At 41.6% G+C, this 23,900-nt stretch overlaps 1 protein-coding gene across 1 annotated transcript in view; it reads right to left on the bottom strand.

Moving 5' to 3' along the window:
• LOC122799619 (CMT1A duplicated region transcript 1 protein-like) overlaps positions 1 to 23,900 on the bottom strand; it is a 922,387-nt gene that overhangs the window by 523,364 nt on the left and 375,123 nt on the right. The window contains exon 5 of the mRNA XM_044068803.1: positions 6,220 to 6,342. Coding sequence (XP_043924738.1) covers positions 6,220 to 6,342 — 123 coding nt within the window. The remainder of the gene's footprint in view (positions 1 to 6,219; positions 6,343 to 23,900) is intronic.

The following is a 23,900-nucleotide window of genomic DNA, read 5'->3' as shown; positions in this document are numbered from 1 at the left end:
GATATTATTTTTAGCACCCAAGTGTCTTTTTTTTATAGTAGCCCAGGCTTCTGGATTCATGGACAAACAGACCCTGATTGCCTGCAGAGGTGGGCAGTCGGGCAGCACTTCAGGGACACTGAAAGGGGCTATCCGGTAAAAAAATCTAAGAAACCCTGATTTTGCAGTCCTCCTCTGCCTCGTTGTGGGATCTTCTGTAGAAAGATAAATGTAATTAAACTTTTTCATTTACAAATATAGAACACTATAAGAAAAATGCTGTGAGAGAAGGATCCCACATCTGTGTGCAATGGTGGAAAACAAGATCTGAGCTGTTGGGGATGGACTACGACATTATGGGTAGAGGGAGGAGCTCCAGAGTTGGATCGAAAATCTGAAGTATGAGGCTGAGTCAGATCTGAGGATCGGATCCATAACCCATTCGTTCAGGAAGAATGAAAAGGACAACATCAGATCTCTTAGCTTCCGCAAGCCACACAAAGCCACTATATGATATTGCTAATGTATAAACAGTAAACAAATGAAGTGAGACTACCCTCACTATAAAAATGGACCCCAAGCAAGAAGGGGGATGTTGACAAAAACTCTGAGGAAAACTGTTATATAAGCACCACAAAGTCAAAAAGAAGATAAAAAGAAAACTCTGACCTGGATGCATGAATTAAAAAAAAAACATTATATTTTTTACCGGATAGCCCCTTTCAGTGTCCCTGAAGTGCTGCCTGACTGCCCACCTCTGCAGGCAATCAGGGTCTGTTTGTGCAACTCCCAGACTTGTTCTGAGTTGATTCTAAACTTCAAAAAATACACTGAAGCCACAGACATCGCCAATATCCTGGCAGACAGGTTCAGTGCAAACATCTCCACCCCCTCCCCCCCAAAAGAGCAAGTATCTATCCCGGCAGAGGGCTGCCTCCCAAACATCTCTGATGCTCAGGTGAAGGCTGCCCTCTCCAAAGCAAAAAACACTGCTTCCATGGGACCTGATGGCGTCCCAGGTTGCGTCCTACATGAACTCCAAGAGGAACTAATCCCTCAAATAAAACAGCTATACAATCTCAGCCTCACTACAGGATATGTGCCCACAGAATGGCGTATAGCAACAGTGGTCCCACTCCACAAAGGTGGAGCCTCTACAGACCCTGGAAACTATCGCCCCATAAGCCTGACTAGCTTAGTTTACAAGGCAATGGAGAGGATCATCATGGAGCTCATAAACAAAGACATTGGGGACCTACAGACACTAGATCCTACCCAGTTCGGCTTTGTCAAGGGCAGATCCTGCCTTTTGAACCTGGTTGACTTCTTTGAAACAGTCACCAAAGCCATAGATGAAGGGAAGGTAGTCCACACAGCCTATCTGGACCTTGCAAAGGCATTTGACACAATACCCCACTCGGGCATCATAGATAAGCTATCCAGCTTAAATATAAACCCCTATGTCACAAGATGGGTCACAAACTGGCTCAAAGACAGAACCCACAGAGTGAGAGTTGCTGGAGCCATGTCAGACTCGAAACCGGTCACAAGTGGCGTCCCACAGGGTTCTGTCCTGGGACCACTCTTGTTCGGTATATACTTTTCCGAGGTACAGGCAAATGTGGGAGGACTATGGCTCACCAAGTTCACAGACGACTGCAAACTGGGCGCCATAATAGACTCTCCAGCTGACACAAACATCCTTCAAAAAGGTCTCACAGAGACAGATAACTGGTTCCAGCGCCCTGGTTTAAAGCTAAATGCCAAGAAATGTATAGTCATACCCTTTGGCAAAAACAATGTGCCCACAAATTACCACATAGGCGGAAACCCATTAAGTACAGAGAAAGTTATTAGGGACCTGGGGACCCAAGTTGATAGCAATATCTCCTTTGAAAACCACATTGCCAAAGTGGTTAGAAAGACCTTCTACATAGCCCACCTCATCACGAAGGGTTTCACATCTAGATCAAGAGAGGTAATCGTGCCCCTTTATTCATCCCTCATCAGGCCCATCATAGAATACAATGCCCCTTTTGGGATGTACCTTACCCGACACCTGCAGCAATTAGAAAGACCCCAAAAGTATCTCACCAAGAGGATCAAGGGTCTCAAACACATGCCATATGCTGCTCGGTTAAAAAAACTCCAGCTCTACTCAGTTGCATACCACCTACTTCGAGGCGATCTATGCCTGACATACAAAGCTATGTCAAATCCAGAATTAATGGACATGCTCCACCTCAGTAAATCTAAATCGCGTAGAGCCACACGCTCGAGGGACTTGAACCTCAGCACAGAAATAAACAGAACTTGCTGGATGGTCAGGTTCATAACCCAGAGGCTCCCTTCGCTCTGGAATAGAATTCCAGTTTATGTGAGGCAGAGCACCTCACTGAATCTCTTCAAGAAGAATCTCGATAGGTGGATGGGGGATCGTAGGTTTGTCCCAGGGATTACTCCCGTGTCACTATTAGACAGAGGCACAGTAAACTAAACCTTAAAAAGGGCACAGTATACTCAAATCAAGGGGTGGTGTAAGCCATACAGAATCGGGCTAGGCTTATAATTGCCCCAGGGCAGATAGCTTAGTATGAACCTATGAACCTATATCACTGAGAAAACCCTTGTTTAGATGATTGACTATCTTTAATGCATAGCAGAAGTGATCAGCAGACAAGGCCTTCTGCACAGGGGACTGTTGGTAAAGGGCTAAGGTAGTCTGGGAAAGTTTTATGAGTCAGGCTGATTAAACATCTGCTGGTATTTGTCTTAGAGGAGATGAAACTCCTAGTGTCAGATATACCAGTTATGGTGTCATTACATTTCTGACCTCTGATTTTGGTAAATATGAAATTTTAGATGAAGTAATGTTCAGTAACAGTCCATAGTTTGAGTCTGGATTTTTATATTTGCTTAGTAAGAAGAATTCAAACATATTACTTCTACTCCTAGATACATCTGGAATTAGATACAAATGTAGATAATCACCCAGATAATGAAGAAATAAATATGAAAGCTCTGAAAATTCAGATTGCTATCTCTCTGTACTGGAATACAGAAATTCATGTATTCAGAGTATAGGACTTTCTCCCTTGCAGTAGTTAATAGGAGTACGTCTAACTCCTTATTAATTCCAGAAAGGCACTTAAATCTCATAGTCATATTAAAACTGATACAAATGCAAGCAGAACTTTTTCCCCAAGTGTTCTTTACTGATAATACACATCCAAAATTTGACAATAAAATAACAGCCCAACAAAATGAAATGGGTGTTAAAATGTAACATTAATTATCAAAGCATAAATAATTGAACTTAGACCAAACGTAGTCTTCACAACCCCTTCACAAGCATATAAGAACAGATTTTGCTTCCCCTTGTGTATCATTACTACTTATCTAATAGGCCACCTTCTGTTCCATATCTTTACTAACAAAACATACTTTCCCTTGAATTCCAAATCCTCTCTAGAGCTAAGATCATAGGCCCTTATTCTACTAACACTAAAACCTTTGCTTCCTTTTCCTGTTGTCTATGCCACTCAACATGACCCTGTTGCCTAAGATTCCATCTTTTTTTAATGTAAAGTCACCTCCTGCTGCAGAAACACTGGATGACCTGCTACCACCAGCTGTCACCCTGGTTGTCATAATCTCTATGATACTTGTCCTTTCTCATAATGCAATGTAAAATAAATAAATAAATAAATAAATAAATAAATACCAGACTAAGACTGGTCCTTCCACATCTCACCACATTGCACATTTCCTTCAAATGTTACATAATAGCTCCTATGGCTTCTGCTGCTCTTAGAGAATGTCCACTTCATTTACTTCAATCAATGCAAAATATCTACGGAATGCATCAGACAAGCTCATTACATTACAAAGTTCAAATTATTACAGTTTACAGACTGTTTGTTATTAACACTTATTTTGGCCCTCTCAAAACAGGAAGCAGAAACTTCACAGTTACTCGCCTTTGATTCATTGGTAACATGACTTCCCTCTTTACAACTGATTTTCAAACCATCTTTTATCTCCCAGAGCATCTTTTGGGGAATGACACCTCTGCACATCTCTATACCATTGCCTGCAACAAATAAAATTACTTTTTATCACTTTTTTTGCAATTTTAAACATTCAGCACTGTGGTGATATTGAAAGAGGTGATCACCACATATATACACTGCCTGGCCATCCTCAAGTTCAGTTTTGAATTTTCAGCTACTGATTTTATATTGCTGTAATTCCCATGACTCATTTGTATACATAAGGCATACACATGATGCATTTAAAATTAAAAGTTATTTATTACATCTTTTTCTTTAGAGTAAAGTATATGGCATATGTGTAAATACTTAGTAATTATCTGATAGTTGTAGTTCTGACCAGTAAATGATGCATGCCAAGTGACTTCTTAGAGTTCACTTGAGTAAAGCTGCTGATGGATGCACATATACATTACCAGTTTATTATGCCGGTTCTGTATATGTAAAAAAAAAAAATCACATGTAGCAAGTAGTCACTTGAAGAAGAATGCTTTAATTAAAAATGAAAAAAAAAAACAGTAAAGGCTTTTGTCTCTGGTCACATTTAATATACATGTCTTCAGATTACTGATACATGCAAACAATGAAATTATTTAAATATCACGATCTAGTCACATGATTGATTTGGCCATATTTCTTAAAAAGTAGTAAACATCCACATGTCATAAAGATTTTTTTAATGCACATTTACATTTAATTAAATCATTTAAACAAGGGTAGACATTTGCATTACATAAAACCAGCCAATACATTTTTTTTTCAGTTTATCATCTTCCCTGTTTTTTTTCCTAGCTTTAAAATCTGATACACAAAAAATAAATATTTTGCAAAAATCATATATATACTGACACATGCCTAAAAGGGCATTTAAAGTATTTCCTTTTTTTATTCTGTAGTTGTGTTCATAAATGTAGGTGTGGAGTGCTCTAATGGATTTACTTACATAGAATACCTCATACCCGCTAGCCAGAGCTATGCTTACTATCTAATGTGAACTACAATGAAAACAGTCAGGAGGACTAAAAGGTTTACCCAGTATGTCACTATCATAAAACAGACTTTGTGCTTTAAATCAGCACTGGGAACAATGTTCTCATCTTAGATACATGTTGAAATGACACCAGATGGACTAAAATTTCAGCGAGCATAAAACAATGGCTGGATCGCTCTCACTCTCACTTTCATGCAAGCATATACACATGCACACACTTTTCATTTTTTTTAAATATTCTCTATTTATTTCAATTTTACATTTGCTAAACATCAAAAACACTGCTTAATGAGCATAAAATAAAAGTGACTGTTTGTTTGCTTACTATCAGAGATTCACAGCACTTTAATAGGCTGCCGTGAAACAACAAACATTCTTCAGTGGGCATTACCTGTACATTAGAAGCTTGCTGGAGAACGTTCATTCTCCAATTAAAGTACTGATGTAAGGTTGCCCACTCTCTAAACCAGTGTAATGTGTGTTGTAGAACTGTAATAAGTTATTTGCTACATTCTGAGATAAAAGCTTACCATGTTTCAATAAAATAAGCAAATAAAATAAACAAATAAACACACAAATATTTTTAAATACATTACTGTGTTTCTGAAAGCACTTAGACTTCTTAAATCTGGGATAGTATGAGCTATCTTTACCAAGGAAAAGCTGAGTAGTTAGCATTGAGATTCTTACAGATTAACTGCTTTGAAGCCTGCAAAAAACGTTCTTGTGAAAGCAAAAGAAAAATGAATAATGAAAACAAGAACCAGACGTAACAGGGTACTTAAGGCTTTTTGCTCTGTTAATCTGTTGGAGCAGTAATAACAAGTAAGGGCATGTGAAATTACAAGTTTCATTTGTCATTTCTGAGTTATTGAGTCACTATAGGGAGTTCCAGTTAACATGAGTTTCTAAGCAATTGTGAGGACAATGAATAATAGATAAGAACTTTTTTTTAAGGAAAGCTGTTGAAAGAGTAGTGCTGGTGGATGAAGAGAATGTTTAGACCAAAGCGACTTAAATGATAAGAGTTAAGTGCTAGCTGGAGCTCAGGAGATTGCTTTTCTTTTCAGCATTTCTGGCAGGTACAGGCTGAGTGAGTAAAGCCAGTCTGTTTACACCAAACTGCTACAGCTAGAAAACTGCCATCAGTTCTGATGTCAGGGTATGCTCTGTCTTTCCAGCATTTATCTGCCCTACCTGCATTTTCTGATTCTTCTGATTGCCTCCTAGTGGGATGGTTTCTCCTTTTTCTGAAATTCTTGGTACAAAGACATCCCGGATTTTTGCATAAGTAGCACTCACTCCTTTAGGAGAGGTTCCCTGAAAAAAGAAACAAATCATCAGAAAAGTTGTTTCTGAGTCAATATAGCTCCCTCTTGTCATCCGAGTAACTTACTAAAGAATTCCAATGCCTTACTTATTACTCAAATTGTTTAACATATTCCATCATCTGAAATAAACTTCAGATCATTTTGCATAATGAAGACAGCAATGGAGGCTATTATTACCACACAAAGAGATGTGTAAAAAAATAGACCCTGAACAGTAATATGCAGAACATGCTATTCTACAGATGGGTAATATTAAATATGGTGATGCTATTTCAGATGGTTATTTCATTATCACTAAAAGCATTTTAACTACTGTAGATGAGTGTAGATAAGTGAGATGGTCAAAGGTGGTGAGATAAGTCCCTGTAAAAGAAATTACAGTTACACAAGCCCTACTTACCAGTAAATGTTTACGTTGAAGACATTATGCAAACTAGAGTCCTGAAAGACTTTGCAGGCAAATCCTGATTTACCATGGAAGTAATGATAATGAAAAAGACAATAAATCAAGGTATTTGCATCTATTATCGTAACTGTAATCTTACTGAAATAAAATAATTTTGGTGAATTTTCTCTGTACTCTATCTCAAGATAATTCAACTGACCTGCACTGTACGCACAAAAATATTATTGTACTCTAATATTGGCCTAATATATGTCTTATAAAGAACCATAAGACACATCTCATTTCTTGTGCTAAGATTTCATGCATAGCTTTATTACTAATCAGCTGAACATGTGGTCAAAGGAAGGATTAGCAGTCTTGGTTATACCCAGGTCATTATAATGGATTACCTCCTTTAGTAGATGTTTTAGTAGATACACAGGTGAATGAACTGCAACCTTTCCAAAATATTTTATATTACATTTAACAGAGATGGACAGGTGGACAGTGGTCTCACCTTCGATAACCACATCGCCACAACAGTCAGGAAATCCTTCTATGTGGCACACCTCATCACTAAGGGCTTTTTATCCAGAAAAAAGGAGGTCATTGTCCCACTGTACTCATCCCTCATTAGACCCATTATAGAGTACAACGCCCCATTTGGTATGTACCTCACAAGACATCTGCAACAGCTGGAAAGGCCGCAGAAATACCTCACTAAAAGAATCACAGGCCTAAAGCAGATGCCCTATACTGACTGTCTAAAAAAAACTCCAGCTATACTCTGTGGCATATCGTCTACTCAGAGGCAATCTCTGCTTAACATACAAGGCCATGTCAAACCCTGAGTTGTTGGACATGCTCCACTTAAAGAAATCCCAATCCCTCAGAGCCATACGCTTGTCATCACAAATACACAAAACATGCTGGAGGGATAGGTTCCTGACCCAGAGACTCCCCATACTCTGGAATAGACTGCCCATACATGTCAAGCACAGCGCCTCCTTGGCGCTCTTCAAAAGGAACCTTGACGATTGGAAGGGAGATAGGAAATTCACCCCGGGCCTTGGCTAAGTCTAAGAAAATTGCTCCACATCAAAGACCTAGAGCCAGATCCTTAGTAGTTTGATCATTAAAACTTTACAAATATATCTAAGCAGAGCTGCTCTTTACAAAACCAGGTTTATCCAGGTCCATAATGGTGATACCTGATATCTGTTTTATTGTTCCCCAAGCATTTGCCTAGAATGGAAGTGAGGCTAATAGGTCAATAGTTGTTAACATCACTTATATTACTTTTTGTATATTGTTGTTATAAGAGAGGTTTTTCAGGAGCTGGAAACAGTAGCTGTTTGCAATAGCTTGCTAAGTTGACAAGCCTAGATTTCTTTCTTTCTAAATACCAAAAGATGCCTTTATCCCCCTCCTCTTGAACCCTTCTGCCAACTTTTCAGCTTGCACTTTGTTGCCCTTACTTTCTTTGTTCACATTATGCTTGCCTTCATGTACTTCTTTGTTCATATTATGCTTGCCTTCATGTACTTTCTTTGTTCACATTATGCTTGCCTTCATGTACTTCTTTGTTCACATTATGCTTGCCTTCATGTACTGTGTCTTCTCCATCTCACCACTATCCTTCCACCTTTTGTATGTCCTATCTTTTGTTCTGTTCACTGGCCTTACTTATAAGTTATTTACTCACCATGACTAGGCATCTGTGTTGTCCATTTTCATTCTTTCTCATTAATGGTTTCAGATCCGATTCTTGGTTCTGACTCTGCCACATACACTAGACTTTGGATCCAGCTCTTGAGCTCCTCCCTCAACTCATAATGCTCTATTATGCTTCAGATCAAGTTTGCTGCCTAATCTCCCACTAGTGCAAGAGAGAAAGGATAGATGGAAATAAAGACAGGGCTCAAACCTGGAACAGTGGGTTCCAAACATAGTCCAATAGGTTCTTCTAGAAGGAAAATGGAATGAGGGGTGGATGGGAGGGAAGGCGAGGAAGAATGAAAATGGACAACACAGATGCCTAGTTATGGCGAGTACATAACTTATAAATCTGATGTTGTCCTTTTCATTCTTCCTCACTAATGGGACATAGTACCAGCTATGTAGACCTTGGGTGGCCCTCATGGAAGAATATTCCAGAGCACTGCCAGACTAAAAGAGGCTCTGTTTCTAGATATGATGTCCAACTTGTAATGTGAAACATAGGTATGAGCCTTGGGCCATATGGCTGCTGCATAAATGTCATCAATATAGGTCCTTGACCAAAAAGACCTAAGAAGTAGCCAAGGATTGAGCTGAATGAGCTTGGGGATGTCTTGGTAAAACTAAACCTTTATGAGAGTAAATCAGTGAAATGTAGTCTGTAACCCATTTAGCTAGGGTAACTTTAGAGAAAGATCAACCCAGGCGATTTGAGGAAAAGGATATGAAAAGCAAATTTGATTTTCTAAACTATTTTGTTCTGCTAAGATAAAAAAGTAGTTGTCTGTGCACATCTAGGAGAGGTATCATGTACTTTCCCTTATTAGATAAATTTGGAAAAAGGACTGGTAAATTAATCGATTGACTCATGTTATTTTCTGAGCCCCTTTAGGTACAAAGGAAGGGTTAGTCCATAGAGAAACCCTCTCTTTATGTTTTGCTGACAGAGCCTGGAGTTCAGAAATTCTTTTTGTTGAAATTATGGCTACCAAGATGACCATTTTCCATGAAAGAAATTTAGATTACATTTGTCTGATGGTTCAAAGGGCTTCTGAGTTAAACTCTGAAGAACCACAGTAAGATCCCAAGGTGGTGAATGATCCTTTATCAGGGGTCTGAGGAGAAAAATGCCCATCATAAATGTTTTCCATAATCTGGAAGAAGCCAGGGAGAAAGATTTATTTCCTGAAAGGAAATCTGAAATTGCTGCCTACTGAAGTTTAATTGTTGAAAAACTGGCCCCTTCATTAAAAAAAATTGTAAGAAAAAGAGGAATAGCAGAAGTTGGAGCTGAAAAGGGGTCGATGCTGTGGTCAGAAGCCCAAATAGAAAACCTTTTCCACTTGCTCCTATAAACTTTCTTGGTGGAAACTTTTTGGGAAGGCAACATCATTTTACAAACTGGGGAAGAGAGCCTTGACTGTCTAACTATTAGCGGAAGTGGAGAAGCCATGCTGTTAACTTGACTGCGTGAAGGTTGAGATGCTGAATCCCTGATGGGTAAGACAGGAGATCCTGACAGGATAACAAAGATGAGACTGTAGGAAGGGGAACCAAACTTGCGGAGGCCAGAAGGGGGCAAGGAGGATTACTGAGTTCTTCAGCCTGCTTGCTTACTCTAAGAATTTTGGAATCAGTGGGAGAGGAGGGCAAGCATAAAGGAGACTCAAGGACCAACTGTGAAGTACAGCGTCTCTCGGTGTCTCCACCGAGGGGGGAATCAGAGCGAAGTACTTGCTGCACTTGTTGTTGAGAGGGCTGGTAAATAGGTCACAGCAAGGTCAGCCCAATGCCTGAAGATCATATTCACTACCAATTGATTGAGAGACTGCTCATGAGGCATCAGAATAGATCCACTTAATTTATCTGCCAGCACATTGGATTTCCCCAGGATGTACATCACAGTTAGAAAGTGGTCTGAAGAGATTGCCCATTCCCAAACTCTCATGGCCTCTCTGCACAGGGGGTAAGATCGGGTTCCTCCTTGTTTGTTGATGTACCATACTACAGACATTTTGTCTGTCTGAATTGCAGTAGTCCCCAGGGCAAGACAGTCTTGAAATGCTCACAGTGCTAAAAGGACTGTTCTCATCTCTAGGACGATGATATGCAATTTGGTCTCTTGGGGGGGAACCACATGCCTTGGACTGTCATTCCCAAGATGTCCCCCTACCCCAGTTGGGAAGCATCCATGATAACTGTGGCAACTGGATTCAGAAGAACAAAAGGTCTGCCCAGAAAGAGATCATCGGACTGAATCCACCAATGAATGTGATACTTGCAAATCAGAATAAGTTGTATTTGAAAAGATACAGGCTGATGTAGAATGGACCACTGTACAGCTAAAGTTCATTGGAGAATTTGTATAAAGAAGTGTGCTAAGGGGAAACAGTACTATTGCAGCTAACAGATCCCAGTGCCCGAAGCACTAACCTTGCTGGGGGAGAAGGATGAGAGAGGATATCCTATGCCTGATGTCGTAAAGAAGCAATGTGGTGGAAAGGTAAAGATGCCACCTAAGTCATATTGTTCAAAACTGTTCTGATAAATTCCAGGCTCTGAACTGGAGCAAGTTGTGATTGGCAAGATTGACTGAAATGCCCAAGGAGTTTCAAATCTGGAGAAAATAGTCCCTGGCTTGTTGAAGTTGATGTCTGGAGGGGGCGGTGAGGAGCCAATTGTCTAAATATGGAAACACATGGAGTCCTTTGAGCCTCAAGTGAGCTGCCACTACTGCCATGCATATGGTAAATGCCCTGGGGGCTCTGGGGATTCCAAAAAGCAGAGCTGTGAATTGGTAATGATTGGCTGCCAGCCTAAAGCAAAGATGCCTTCGGGATCGTCTGTCAATTTTTATAAGATAGTACGCATCCTAAGTGTCTACAGATCACATCTAGTCATCCTTGTACAAAAAGGGCAGGATGGAATAAATCATGACCATTCAGAACTTTGCCTTCTTCACATACTGGTTCAGATCTCTTAGATCCAAAATGGGTCTGAGGTCCCCTGTTTTATCTGGCACTAAAAAGAAGCATGAGTAAGTTCTGAATCCTGTCTGGTCAGGTGGGACCTTCTGGATGACTCTTTTTTCCAGTGGCTTTTGTATTTCTTGTGCTGCTTCCTTCCTCTGATTGGGTGGAACATCAGGAAGTTTCCTCCTCCCACAAGGAGGAAGAAGGGAAAAGAGTACATAGTAACCTCTGGATATTATTCTTAGCACCCATAAATCTGTTTTGATATTTGTCCAGGCATCTAGGTGCAAAGAGAATTGATTCCCAACTGCCTCCAAAGTTGGACAGTTTGGCAATGCTAAAGAAGCACTGACAGGGCCTGTCAGATAAGGATTCTTTAAAGCCCTGGCTCTGCGGGCCTCCTCTGCCTGTAGGGTGATGCCTACCATTAAAATTTCCTCCTCTGCACGTGAATCCTGGAAAGATCCCTGAGATTTACAGAACTGCATCTTCTTACCACCTTTTTTGTTTCTAAAAAAGGTATATTGAGGGGTAGACAATTTGATTCCTATGACAGACATGTTTTTTCTATCTTGTTCGCTGTGGGTAAGCGTATCTTTAACTGATGGCCAAAATAATGAAAGGCCATCAAAGGGGGAATTAATAAATGATGTCTTAAAGGGCTCTGCAAAGCTGCATAGCCGAATCTAGGCATGTCTCCTTATGGCGATACCTGAATTGGCTGCTCACAAGGTACCTTCAGCTGTATGAGAGATTAACCTCATTGAAGTGTTTGAAATAGACAAAACAGTGGTCCTTCAAAAGGAGGTTCTTTTGAAATCCTCAGCAGACATGGACTCAGAGACAGTATTTGATAGTTCTTTAGTCAAATCTCTCTCTGCAGCCTGGTAAAATGCACCAGATAATTAAGTGACCTCAGGCTGAAGGTAGCTGAAATAAACACTCACCTTCCAAATTTGTCTAACGCTCTTAACTCCCAGTTCAGCGGATGGACAAAAGAGCTCTGCTATGCTAGCTGTTTCGGAGTGGCTGCTGCCACCACCATTGCATCAATGGGAACTCCTTTGCTCCAGTAAGTGTGGTCTGAAGGTGGGGCCAAAAACTTGTCCAGGCACTTAGGGATGGGCTTGACAGTGTCCTGCGGGAAACCACGTCAATAAGTTTGTCTGCTGGGCGATCACTCAAGATGTAGATGGTCCAGCACCAAAATATCTCCAGGAACACCAGTTCTTCAGGAGAAGGCATTTGGGATGATCAACCACCTTTCTACTTAAGGATTTCTAGGATATTTCCAAAGGAGATGTCATCAGGTGGTGATCTGGGGAAGACTCCATGGGGGAGTCTGTGTGTCTCCTCTTACACATCCTCTTCCAAGGGACCTCCTCTGTGGGATGTTCAGTGGCGGTACAGGAAGAAACAGGAAGTTCCTCTAGTGGAACTATCTGGAGACTTACTGAAACTGGCTGTCCCTGTGGTGTAAGTCTGATGGACTCAGAGCTTGGAGCCAATGAGGGAAAGGGGGTAGGATCTGAAACATGAGACTATGGTTCTCTATGGAGAGAGAAGACCCTTTCTACCACCTTGAATGTCAAGGGACCAGGAGAAACCCTTTCCTCCCTCCTCAGAGCCAAAGCTTCAGAAGAAGGTAGGCTATGGCCACCTCCAGATCTGAGAATCAAGGGGAGAATCTGATCTGAGCTGTCCAGGGCCAAAGCTCTGACAGAGAGGGATGGATCTGATAAAATAAGAGCTGAACCCAACCCTTCAGACCCATCACTGACATCTTGGCTCTGAGACCCGCTATGATCAGAGGGTACCAGAGCACAATCAGTCAGGGGAAATAGTTGAAGTGGAGGAAGGAACTTTCCTTGAATCTGATGTCAAATCTTTCAGGGATCTCAGATCGTTGGACTCCGAAACCACAGGTCAGATTGGAGAGGGAGAAATAATGGGCTTCAAAGGCACACTAATGGATCCTGCAGGGGATGGAGCTGGCAGAACTCCCATCTGGATCTGAGCTCTGAGGAATTCACACATCATCCTATCCACATCCACCTTTCACAGACTTCTGGAAGACATAGAGGACACTGTGGAAGGGGGTCAAGAATGTTTCTTTTGAGTTTGGAATAATTGCATGGGAAGGGAAGGAGAAATAAGTTTAACTGTGTACTCTGGATTACGTCTTCTGTGAGGTGTACTGGCTCTTGGATCCGAGGACTTAGAATGCAAAGAAGAAGTAGAAGGCAAAGGAGATATCATTATAGTAGCTGACCATTCAGATCAAAAGAGACCTTTGGATCCGAGGGAAGGCCAAGAAGTTTAAGATCCAAGGAGGTCAGATCTGAGATTTTTCTAACCTTTTCTATCGGCTCCCAGGAAGCCCTTGAGGACTACAGAGGAGACCTTTTCTGGGAATCCGAAGAAACAGATTTTGGTGTTTTAGATGGGGTTTGAGCCTCAGAAGTAGCAGGAAGTAAACCTTTGAGGATGAGCTTATTTTGCCTGTCAGCCAATGCTCTCGGATTAAAAGTAGAGCATACTGTACAGGCAGTGTTAAGATGGTCTGGTCACAGACAATATACACACTTCTTGTGAGCATCAGAATTTGGGATCTTATGCCCACAAAAAGTTGGTTTCTCCAACATAATAACAATGACAACTTTTTTTTTTATTTTTTACAGAAAACAAGGATAGTAATTAGGCAAGAAATTACCAAACAAGGCTAATTATTAGAAACAGCCTGGAAAGGAAGGGGAATGATGAAAATACCAACTATGGTATTTAAAGAAAATAACTTTAAAATCAGGTAAAAGAAGGTACCAACAATGGTATGAAGACTACTAAGTAGTTAGAAAGGAGGTTGATTAAAGGTCTAAGCAATCCCTAACACCAGCGAGCACTAAAACAGGGGATGTAAAAATAAATTCTAAGGATTATAGAACAAAATTAGAGAATTTTAGCAGTTAACAATAAGAACTAAATTTGCTTACAGTGCTCGATTGTGGAACCTAGGACTAACCACAATGGCAGCAAATGTGATCTGAGGCAATGGGGATGGAATCGAACATTATGGGTAGAGGGAGGAGCTCAAGACCTGGATTTGAAGTCTAGTGTATGTGGCTGAGTCAGATCTGAGGATCAGATCCAAACCCCTTGGTGAGGAAGAATGAAAAGGACAACATCAGATTATCCTATATAGCTACATTGTTCTCATTCTTTTTTACTTTTTTGCCTGTTCCACAGACTCTTGTCCATGATTCACATGTTTATACAAGGCTAATGACCATGAGGGTCTTTACCTAGCTGTGTAACCAAACCAAGTTTTGTCCTCAAGGTTCTTGAATGCGTACATGGTACGGTATGTTAATAAAGATGTAGCTAAGGGTTATGGGGAATAAGCTGTGGACTAATTTACTCACTGTTGACCTCTGTCCATCAGAGACAGGGGGTGAATTTGCAATCCATCCAGTGATCAGGGTTTCTTTTGAATAGGGTCAGGGATGAACTCTGCTTCACATAGATGTACAGCTTTTTTCCATACAACAAGCACTTTTTGATCATTTCCATCTCTTTACATATTAGACTTGTCAGACTGATGGATCTGTAGTTCCTGGGATCAATTAGTGGAACACCTTTATGAAGAAGGATGACTGTTGGCACCCTCCAGTCACCTGGCACATTACTAGTTTGAAGGCTGTAGATGGATTGCCTCAAGTAGTCATGCCAGATCATGTTTTAGGCAAGCAACTGGGCATATTGTTGGGGCCTAGTGAATAGTGTTTTTGCGAGCACCTCCAGGACCTGCTTACTTTTGATAGTTGGGAGGATATGCTAGAAGAGATTTCACAGAGGGGAGTGGGGGGTGAAGTTCGAGCTACATTTATCAGACAGTAGATTTCTTAAGTCACCCTGATCAGTGAAGGTTGTGCCATTTAGGTTCCTGATACAGCTGAAGGCAGCCTTGTGATTGTCTTTAGCCTGGGAGGCTATCTTGACCTTGTAAATGGCTTGTTGGACTTTATTAGACTTTTTAGTTTTCTTTTTAGTTGAATCAGAGAGCTCTTGTCTCTATGGAAGTTGCTCTTTCTGATTTTGGCCATGAGTTTTTTCTTTTGGTAAGGATTTCACCAGTGCGGTTTGTTTTTGATGTTAGATCTGATCTTACTCTGTTAGGTACAACAGCCTCAATGAAGCCTCTTATATATATATATATATATATATATATATATATATACAGGGTTTCTATAAATAATTCTTAACTGATAGCTCTGTTCTCGGGGTTTGGGAAGCCAAGAATTTTGACAAATTGTCAGTTAATAAGATGCAGCTTGCTTTAGAATAGTTCCTAACTGTTATAGGTTTAGTTGGGTTTCCCAGGTTGATTTTTATTTCAAGGAAGTCATCTTTGTGGCCCAACTTCACCAATGAGGACGTGAGATGGGGGGGTGCAATATTCTCCCATGTTGGTGAGTACTAGGTCCAATATGTCTGAGCCTCTATTTGAACAGTGCACTATCTGGTCCACAGTGTTTCTGGTTTCTGTTGATAAAGTCGGGGAAACATGCCTGTGAACTACAGGCAGTGTACATTTCCCATTTTATAGCGGGTTAGTTAAAGTCTCCCATGAACAGGGTATTTGGATGGATGGTGAACATCTCTAGTAAGTCTGGGTAAGAACTGTAACCTTCATGGGTCATAGAGGGTAACCTCTTGTAGGCCAGGACATTGTAAGGAATGCTGTCTATGGAGACTTGGATGTGGATGAATTCAATGGCATCATTCTGTTTAATCAATGTACAGTTGTATTTGCTGCTAATGTACATCAAGACACCTCCACTAGTCTCTATTTATGCTGCTGTTGGTCTAAATACGTGGAAGGCACTGTAGCCTTCCTCTGATGAAGTACTTTCTGTAGCTTTAAACCAAGTCTTGGTAACAGCACAGATGTCTACATTCTCTAGAGTGAGGAGAGCTTCTAAGGTGTGAAGTTTCTTGTTTAGGCTCCTAGCATTGAGTAGTAACATCTAGAGGTTTCTTTGATTTTTTTTTTTTTTTTGCATTGGTAGAATTATCATTTTGATACTGCCTAAAAGGCTTTAATGGGATGGATAAAGTTTTAGCCAATATCTGAAAGCCTGGGGGTGGGGAGGTGCAGACCATCCTTGGCAAAGTAAAGTGGTCTGTAAACCATGTTCTCCCCTGTTGATAGATATTGGATTCCAGTGGAAACTAAGGCAATTATTAAAATCAATAATTTTCTGTTCATACTACGGCATGATCCTTGGTGAAGATAGAATGATGCCTCAATGCAAGGCATGTACGTGTCTATGACTCATATTCAGAGAACTCCATAATGTCTCTTTTCATATAGTTTAGTAAGAAGTAGGGCATGTCGTATCCAGGTGAGCACCTATAAACCCTATTGTCTGGATTGCACGAAACTTGGATTTGCCTAAGTTCACTGTGGTGCCCAATTGGGAGCAAAGGTGGAGCAAGTAGTCCTTGGCACGGCTGAGGAAACTCTTGGTAGGAACAGAAATCAGCCAATTGTTTAGGTATGGGAACACTTGGAACCCCTTGCAGTCTGAGATATGCAATGACAATTGCATGAGTGGTACATCGCACATAGTCTGCTATCGGATATAGGCTATAAAAGTGACGTATGCATGCACCATCCTCAGAACTGAGTGCCCTAGAGAGAACTGCTGAGAAGTAGGAAGTAGCATGGGTACCTCCAAGAAACAACAAATGCAGCGGGATGGAGAGTGGGATAGAATACTGCAAAGAGAGTGCGATAGAATACTGCAACAGAAAAGAGAGGACATCTAATGTTATGGTAAGATTTTACACAAACTTATCTATGTCCTTCTGTTCTGCTGTTGCAGTATTCTTTACATGAGGGACAGTGCAAAAGCTCATGAGGAGAAGGAGAGGGAGGAGGATGGAGTAGAGGAGCTTTCCAGGAGGACATGGAGAATGGCCCTAGAAAACCATGCCCTGGACTTGGAAATGTTGTCTAGTTTGTAATGTTTGGTGAAAGTATGAACTGAAGACCAAGTAGCAGCCTCCAAAATGGAGTTGGTGTCCAATCCTTTGAAAAAGGAGCCAGATGAAGTCATGGCTCTGGTGGAATGATCCCCCACTGGAGAGGGGAGGCTCATTCCATGATGTTCATAACAGAAGGTGATGGCTTTAGAGGTCCAAGAAAAAATAGTCAACTTGGAGACCAGGAGCCCTAGGGTTCTAGGGTGGAAGGAGGTGAACAGATGGTCAGTTTTCTTGATAGTCCTGGGTTTATCCAGGTAAAACTTAAGCTGCCTGTCTACAGTATGCAGGACTCTTTCTGCTGAGGTTTGGGGGGAAGGGAAAAAGGTGGGAAGGTGGATTGCTTGGTTTAATGATTGCTCACTGACCACCTTAGGCATAAAGGAGGGGCTGGTGCAGAGGGAAACCCCGTGTTTATGGATGACTAGAAAAGGAGGGAATGCCATAAGGGCTTATAATTCTGAAACTCTTCTGGCTAATGTGATCGCCAGAAGCAAGATAGTTTTCCAGGAGTAGAATTTTAAAGAAGCAGAAGCTGCTGACTGAAAGGGAACCAGGGTAAGCTTTTCCAAAACAAAGTTAAGATCCTGGGGAGGAGCCACTGGTCTCCTGGGTGGTCTCATGTGTAGGACACCTTTCATAAATTGTTTGGCCTCAAACCTAGAGGCCAAAGGGGATGAGACAGTCAGACAGACAGAGATGGTTGACAAATGTACTTTCACTGAGGAATAAGTTAGTTTAGCCTCCAAAAACTCACACAGGTATGAAAGGACTGTGGGGACCTCCACTGTTAGTGGGTCCATTTCACATGAATGACACCAGATTGAAATTGTTTCCCATTTGGATCAATAAGATTTTCTTGTGCTGGGTTTTCTGGCCTCCTGCAGTACCCTTAGTACATCCTCTGAGAAAAGGTGTCTAAAAGGAATCAGGGCTCTATCAACCACAGTGTCATTTGTAGGGTTGACAAGTGGGGGTGAATGAGGGTGCCCTTGTGTTGTGAGAGTAGGTCCACTCTGTGGGGTAACTTGTGATGATTTCCCTTGGCTAAATGCAGGAGTAAGGGGAACCAATGCTGTATTGGCCAAAAGGGAGTCATCAACAAGATTTTTGCTTTGTCCTATCAAATCTTCAAGAGGACCTCTGGATAAGAGGTAGGGGAGGGAATGCATATAGGAACATCCCACTCCAAGAGAAGCTTAGGGCGTCCACCTTCCAGGCCAGAGGGTGTGAGTCTCTGGCACAATATAAAGGACGTTGTCTGTCCATGGGGGATGTAAAAACATCCACCTGTGGAATACCCATTGGTGGACAATGTCCAGAAACATGTCCCTGTGAAGTATCCATTTGTGAGGTTGTGTTCTGGACCTGCTGAGAGTGTCTGCCAAAACATTCAGGTTGGATGTATGCTGCCTGAAGTGGTGTCTGCAACTTGACTGCTAGTTCCCATACCTGTAGAGCTAGTCTACACAGTAGGTATGTTTGTTTATATACCAGAGCACTGTCATGTTGTCTGTAAATACTATGAGGGGCCCTGGGATGAGGACAGGTTGAAAGGCCTCATGTTCCAGAAATAGTGCTCTCATTTGTTTTATAGTGATGTGTGCTCTTTTCTCTGAATGGGTGACCAGGTGCCTTGAGCTTTCATGGCACCTAAGGCTACACCCCAGTCCAAGTCTGAAGTATCTGTGTACATTTCCTGTACTGGTGGCTGAGGATGGAGTGGGAGTCCTGGATTGGTAGAGAGTTGTTGGATCCACCAACTTATTTCTTTCAGGCAAGGAAGAAGTGGGATTTGGGACTCCAGCAAGTGGGCATGATGAGTCCACACTGACTTTAGGTACCATTGCCATTTCCTCATGTGCATCTTTGCCAGAATGAGCATATGGGGATGGTGGAAACCATAAAGCCCAGGGTCCTCAGGTAGGTCCTGGCTGAAATGTGGGTCTGCGGAATGAGACTTTGGAAGAATGAAGAGAGTTCTTGGGCCTTCTGCAGGGGGAGGGAAACCTTCATGAGGTTAGATTGAATCCTGCATCCCAGGAAAATATTTTCCTGTGTAGGAGTGAGGTCTGATTTCTTGTAATTTATGGTAAATCCCAAGGAAAGAAGGCTGTTGATTGTATGGTTGTGGTCTCATTCCAGTAACTCTGGACTGTCTGCTTGGAGCAAGAGGTCGTCCAGACATGGGAAGATTTGCATGCCCTGCAGTCTGCAGAATGCCACCATAGGTGCTAGGCAGTTTGTGAAGTCCCTTGGGGTGGTAAGGAGACCAAAGGGCAAGGCAGAAAACTGAAAGTGTCCAGAGGCTACAGAGAATCTGAGATATTTTGTGTATCTTGAGAGGACAGGAATATGAAGATAAGCATCTTTTATGTCTATGGAGACCATAAAGGCTTGAAGTAGGATAAGGGGAATCAAGGTCTGTAAGGTAAGCATCCTGAAGGAGGGTATTTTTAGGTAGTTATTTAAGAATGAGAGGTCTAAGATGGGTCTTCAGAGTCCTTCTTTCCTTGGGACCAGGAATAGCCTGGAATAAAATCCCTTTTCTATTTGAGCACCACAGGCAACAAAGGTAAATGTTCTTTGGGTAGTTGGAGGATGCCCTTGAATGGTGGTAGGGACTCCCACACCGTGAAATATCCATTCTTTACTATGGACAGTACCCAAGAGTCTTGGGTAATGGTTTCTCAAACCAGACTTGAAAGGGATAGGTAAAGGGGGGGTTGGGGTCCAAGTAGTCAGATGGGCCCTGGTCTATCAGGAAAGGGCTGCTATGAAGTTGGGGTTTGTTTTGGAGTATGAAAGGATTGTTGCCTCTTTCCTGTACTCTTGGATTTGGGCTGAGCAGGCCTGGATTGCCTCCTGACAAAAGCTGATTTATTGGGCTAGCTTCTCTGGAATTTAGGGACTAGAGGAACCAGGAGGTGTTTAAGGTCTTTCATCTCATTGCCCTTCTTTTGCAAGGTCAAAAGCTCTGCTGCTGCAGATCCAAACAATGCTTTATTGTCCAGGAGAGCCTCCATCAATTTTGATTTGATATCCTCAGGTAAGGGTTGTAAACTGAGCCATGAAAATCTCCTGAGGACAGACCCAGATGCAGCTGCCCTAGCAGAAGCTTCTACTGCATCATAGCTACATTTAATAGAATGCCTGGTCACATGGGAGGCGGTAGCTAACAGGGATGTATAGCTAGGTTTTTGTTCTCAAATTCAGGTAATTCAGAAATTACTTTAGGCAACTGAGACAGGAGTTCCAAGGAATATTTAGCCATATGGGTCTGGTAATGTATAGCTCTAAATGCAGGAGTGGTGGATGCATAAATTTTCTTGCCTAGTCTTTCCAAATGCCTGCTGTCCTTGTCTGAAGTAAGCAAGGAACAGGAGGGAAGAAGTCTAGAGGGTTTGTCAGAAGATACCAACATGACTGATGGATCAGCTGCTGGTGCTCTGAATAAATACTTACAGTCTGAGGCACCTTATAAAACCTGCCAGGTGTTTGGGTGCTGGAGTTAGAGTGTCAGAGGCCTTGCTAGAGGATGCAAAGTCATCCAAGAAGGCCGGAAGGATATGGTGGATAGCAGAAGGACTAGGGGTGTTCACTCACAACAGATCATAATAATGTTTCTGAATATATGCCATTTCAGAAGCTTCCCATTTGAAATGCTCTTGCATTTTAGTCACAGTGTCACTGAAAGAAATCTCTTCTACAGGGAAGTCAGTCCCATTCCTCAGGGGAAGCATAGTCTAGTAGAGAGGGAATCTGGGTACAGTAGGCTAGATACTCCTCATCAGAAGACAGGTTCTCCTCAGATGAAGATTCTTCTCTGTCCCTCTTTTGGGAAGAAGCAAGCCATGGGGAAGTAGGGATAGCAATCCCTGGAGGGGGTCTTAAGAAACATAAGGGCACTGAAGATGCTTTGGAAAAGGCCTGCCAATCCTTCTGTGGATTGGAGGTGGGAGAAACATGTTTAGTTTTCTGTTTCTTTTTGCTGGGCATGTCCATTCTGTGGAAAGAAGGCAGACTAAACGTAGGCATGCATTCTATAATGTCTGTATCCACTTCCTCACAAACAAGGGTGGATGGAATCAATTGTGGCCCTTCAGAGATAATGAGTCATGGTTCCCCTCGGACTTCTGGAGTGAACGCCTCTGGTAGCTCCAAGGACATGCTACTATTCTGTTCCGCTGTGACCTCCATTAGGGGTTCAGCCTGTGGTTTGGACAGCAGCCTAGAGAGAGACTCTCTGGACTGGTAGTTGTCTCAGGAGAGATGTCAGGCCCTGTAGGTGCAGCTGAGGCTTCCATCCTAGGTTTCTTAGCCTTCCACATTGCTGAAAAAAACACAAAATTCACGATACCACTGGAACTGCAAAACCTTACTGGCATTCTGGTACCTCGGCTAAGTGCCTTTAATTGAATACATTTCATTACACCAGACAGTATTTAAAGATAAATCATGTGACATAAATCAATTAACACAAGTGCAAAATCTTAAAGTGCTCAAAGCTTCCATGCAAAATATGTGTATAAATATATACATTAACATAGAAAATACCACTACATGTTCAGATTAATGTCCAAATTCAACCTCCTAGGTCTCAAGTGTTCTAAAATTTAATATAAACCTGCTTTCTAGAGCCAATAACAACAGCATTGATATTGAACTGTATGTAGATGGGAATAATAGGGTACAGTTCAGAAGCTAAAAGAAAGTTACTGTAGTGGATAATTTCTTACATGCTAGTAGTTCTCACCCCCCCCCCCCCTCATTTGTTAAATTCTTTACCCTTTGGTGAGTTTAAACATGTGTATGAACCACACTTCAGAAAATGATCTGTTAGATAAAGTATTTTTGGAAGTAATTGAAAAATTAATTAGAAGGGGTTATTCTGGTAATAGAAACATAAATTTAAACACTGCCTGGTGTAATGAAATGTATTTTATTGAAGGCACTTAGCTGAGGTACCAGAACACCAGTAAACATTTGCAGTTCCAGTGGTTCTGTGACTTTTTTTCAGTTTGTGGTTTTGGTGTTTTGGTGCCTTCCACTTTGCTACCGACTCAGCTTCTGGGGTCGAGGGACCCTCCATACTTTTTGTGAGGAGTCTGAGACACTGGTTTTCCAGATATATGGAAAGTGAGTTAAGCCTACTTCATAAGGTTTTTGGGACAAATGGCCGTCTTATGGTCATGGGAAGGCTGAAGACAAAACAGGCACTGTTGATGGCTGTCTTTATGTGGAATCTGACATCCGCATTCACATTTGCCCTTCTTGGAAGACATTAAAATTAAAACTCTACCAAAAGTAAGAAAAGGATTCCCTAATGGGGCACTTATCTGAGTAGAAGTGTATTCGGTAGTCAGACCGTATGGAAGGGAAGCATGTTCTATCTAGTGGCAAAGAAGTTCTGTGGATGGTGCGTGCATATGTCACTTTTATATCCTACATCCGATAGCAGACTACATGCAATGTACCATGCACCCTAGCCACCTAAGACTTTTGTAAATTGGCCGACGTCGGGTTACTTGGTAGGCAATCTCTCATACTGCAACAGCAGAATAGGACATCCAGTGTTTTCTGGGCCAAAGCTGGTTCACCAAGATAATCTTTTGTTTGTCCTTCTGAATTTTTAAGAGGAGTTTCTGTATAAGAGGAAAGGGAGAAAAGTCAGAGATTAATTTCTCTTTCCAAGAGATGGCAAAGGTGTTCATTGCCCAGGATTCCTTGCAAGGGTACTGGGAACAAACATTTTTGAGATGAAGGTTCATGCTAAAGGCAAATAAGTTTATCTGTGTGGAATAACTCGCAGATAAACAATCTGAAGGAAGACCTCCCTGTTCAACAGTCAGTCATGGGGTCTCCCTCAAGCCTCTGAGATGATCTGCCAAGCTGCTTTGTTCTGATGGGATGCACACTGCAAGAAGAATGAGACTGTGATAAACAACAATGTCCCAAATCAATACTGGATGTCTGCACAGATAGAAAGACACTATGCTCATGATTATTGATATACCAAATGACTCATGTTGTCTGTCCAAATCTGAAGAGTTCATGGGGAGCAAAAGTGATGGAAAGATTGGAGTGCTAGACTCTATGCTTTCATCTCCTTTATGCTTATATGTTGTTTTTTTGTCCATTTTAGACTAAGTTCCCTGTACTTTGAAATCCTTTGAGCAAGTAAGCCCCTATTCTGTGTCTAATGTACCTGTTGAGACACTGAAGAGGAGCAGGAATTTCAAATGGAAATCTCAGGTTCAAGTTTATTCATGTGATCCACCAATATAAATATTTTTTCACAAATGGCAAGAGAAGAATTAGGAAGGAAAGAGAATGACAGTCTTCAACTCATATGGACTTTGGGTTCCACCGCATTTTCATAATGTAGTTCTGGCAAAGGGTATCATTTGAATGGTGAATGCCATA

Source organism: Protopterus annectens, chromosome 4.part0 (genome assembly GCF_019279795.1).
Source record: "Protopterus annectens isolate FY-2018-M chromosome 4.part0, PAN1.0, whole genome shotgun sequence".
Classification (NCBI taxonomy): domain Eukaryota; kingdom Metazoa; phylum Chordata; order Ceratodontiformes; family Protopteridae; genus Protopterus; species Protopterus annectens.
This window is presented reverse-complemented; position numbering and strand designations above follow the sequence as displayed.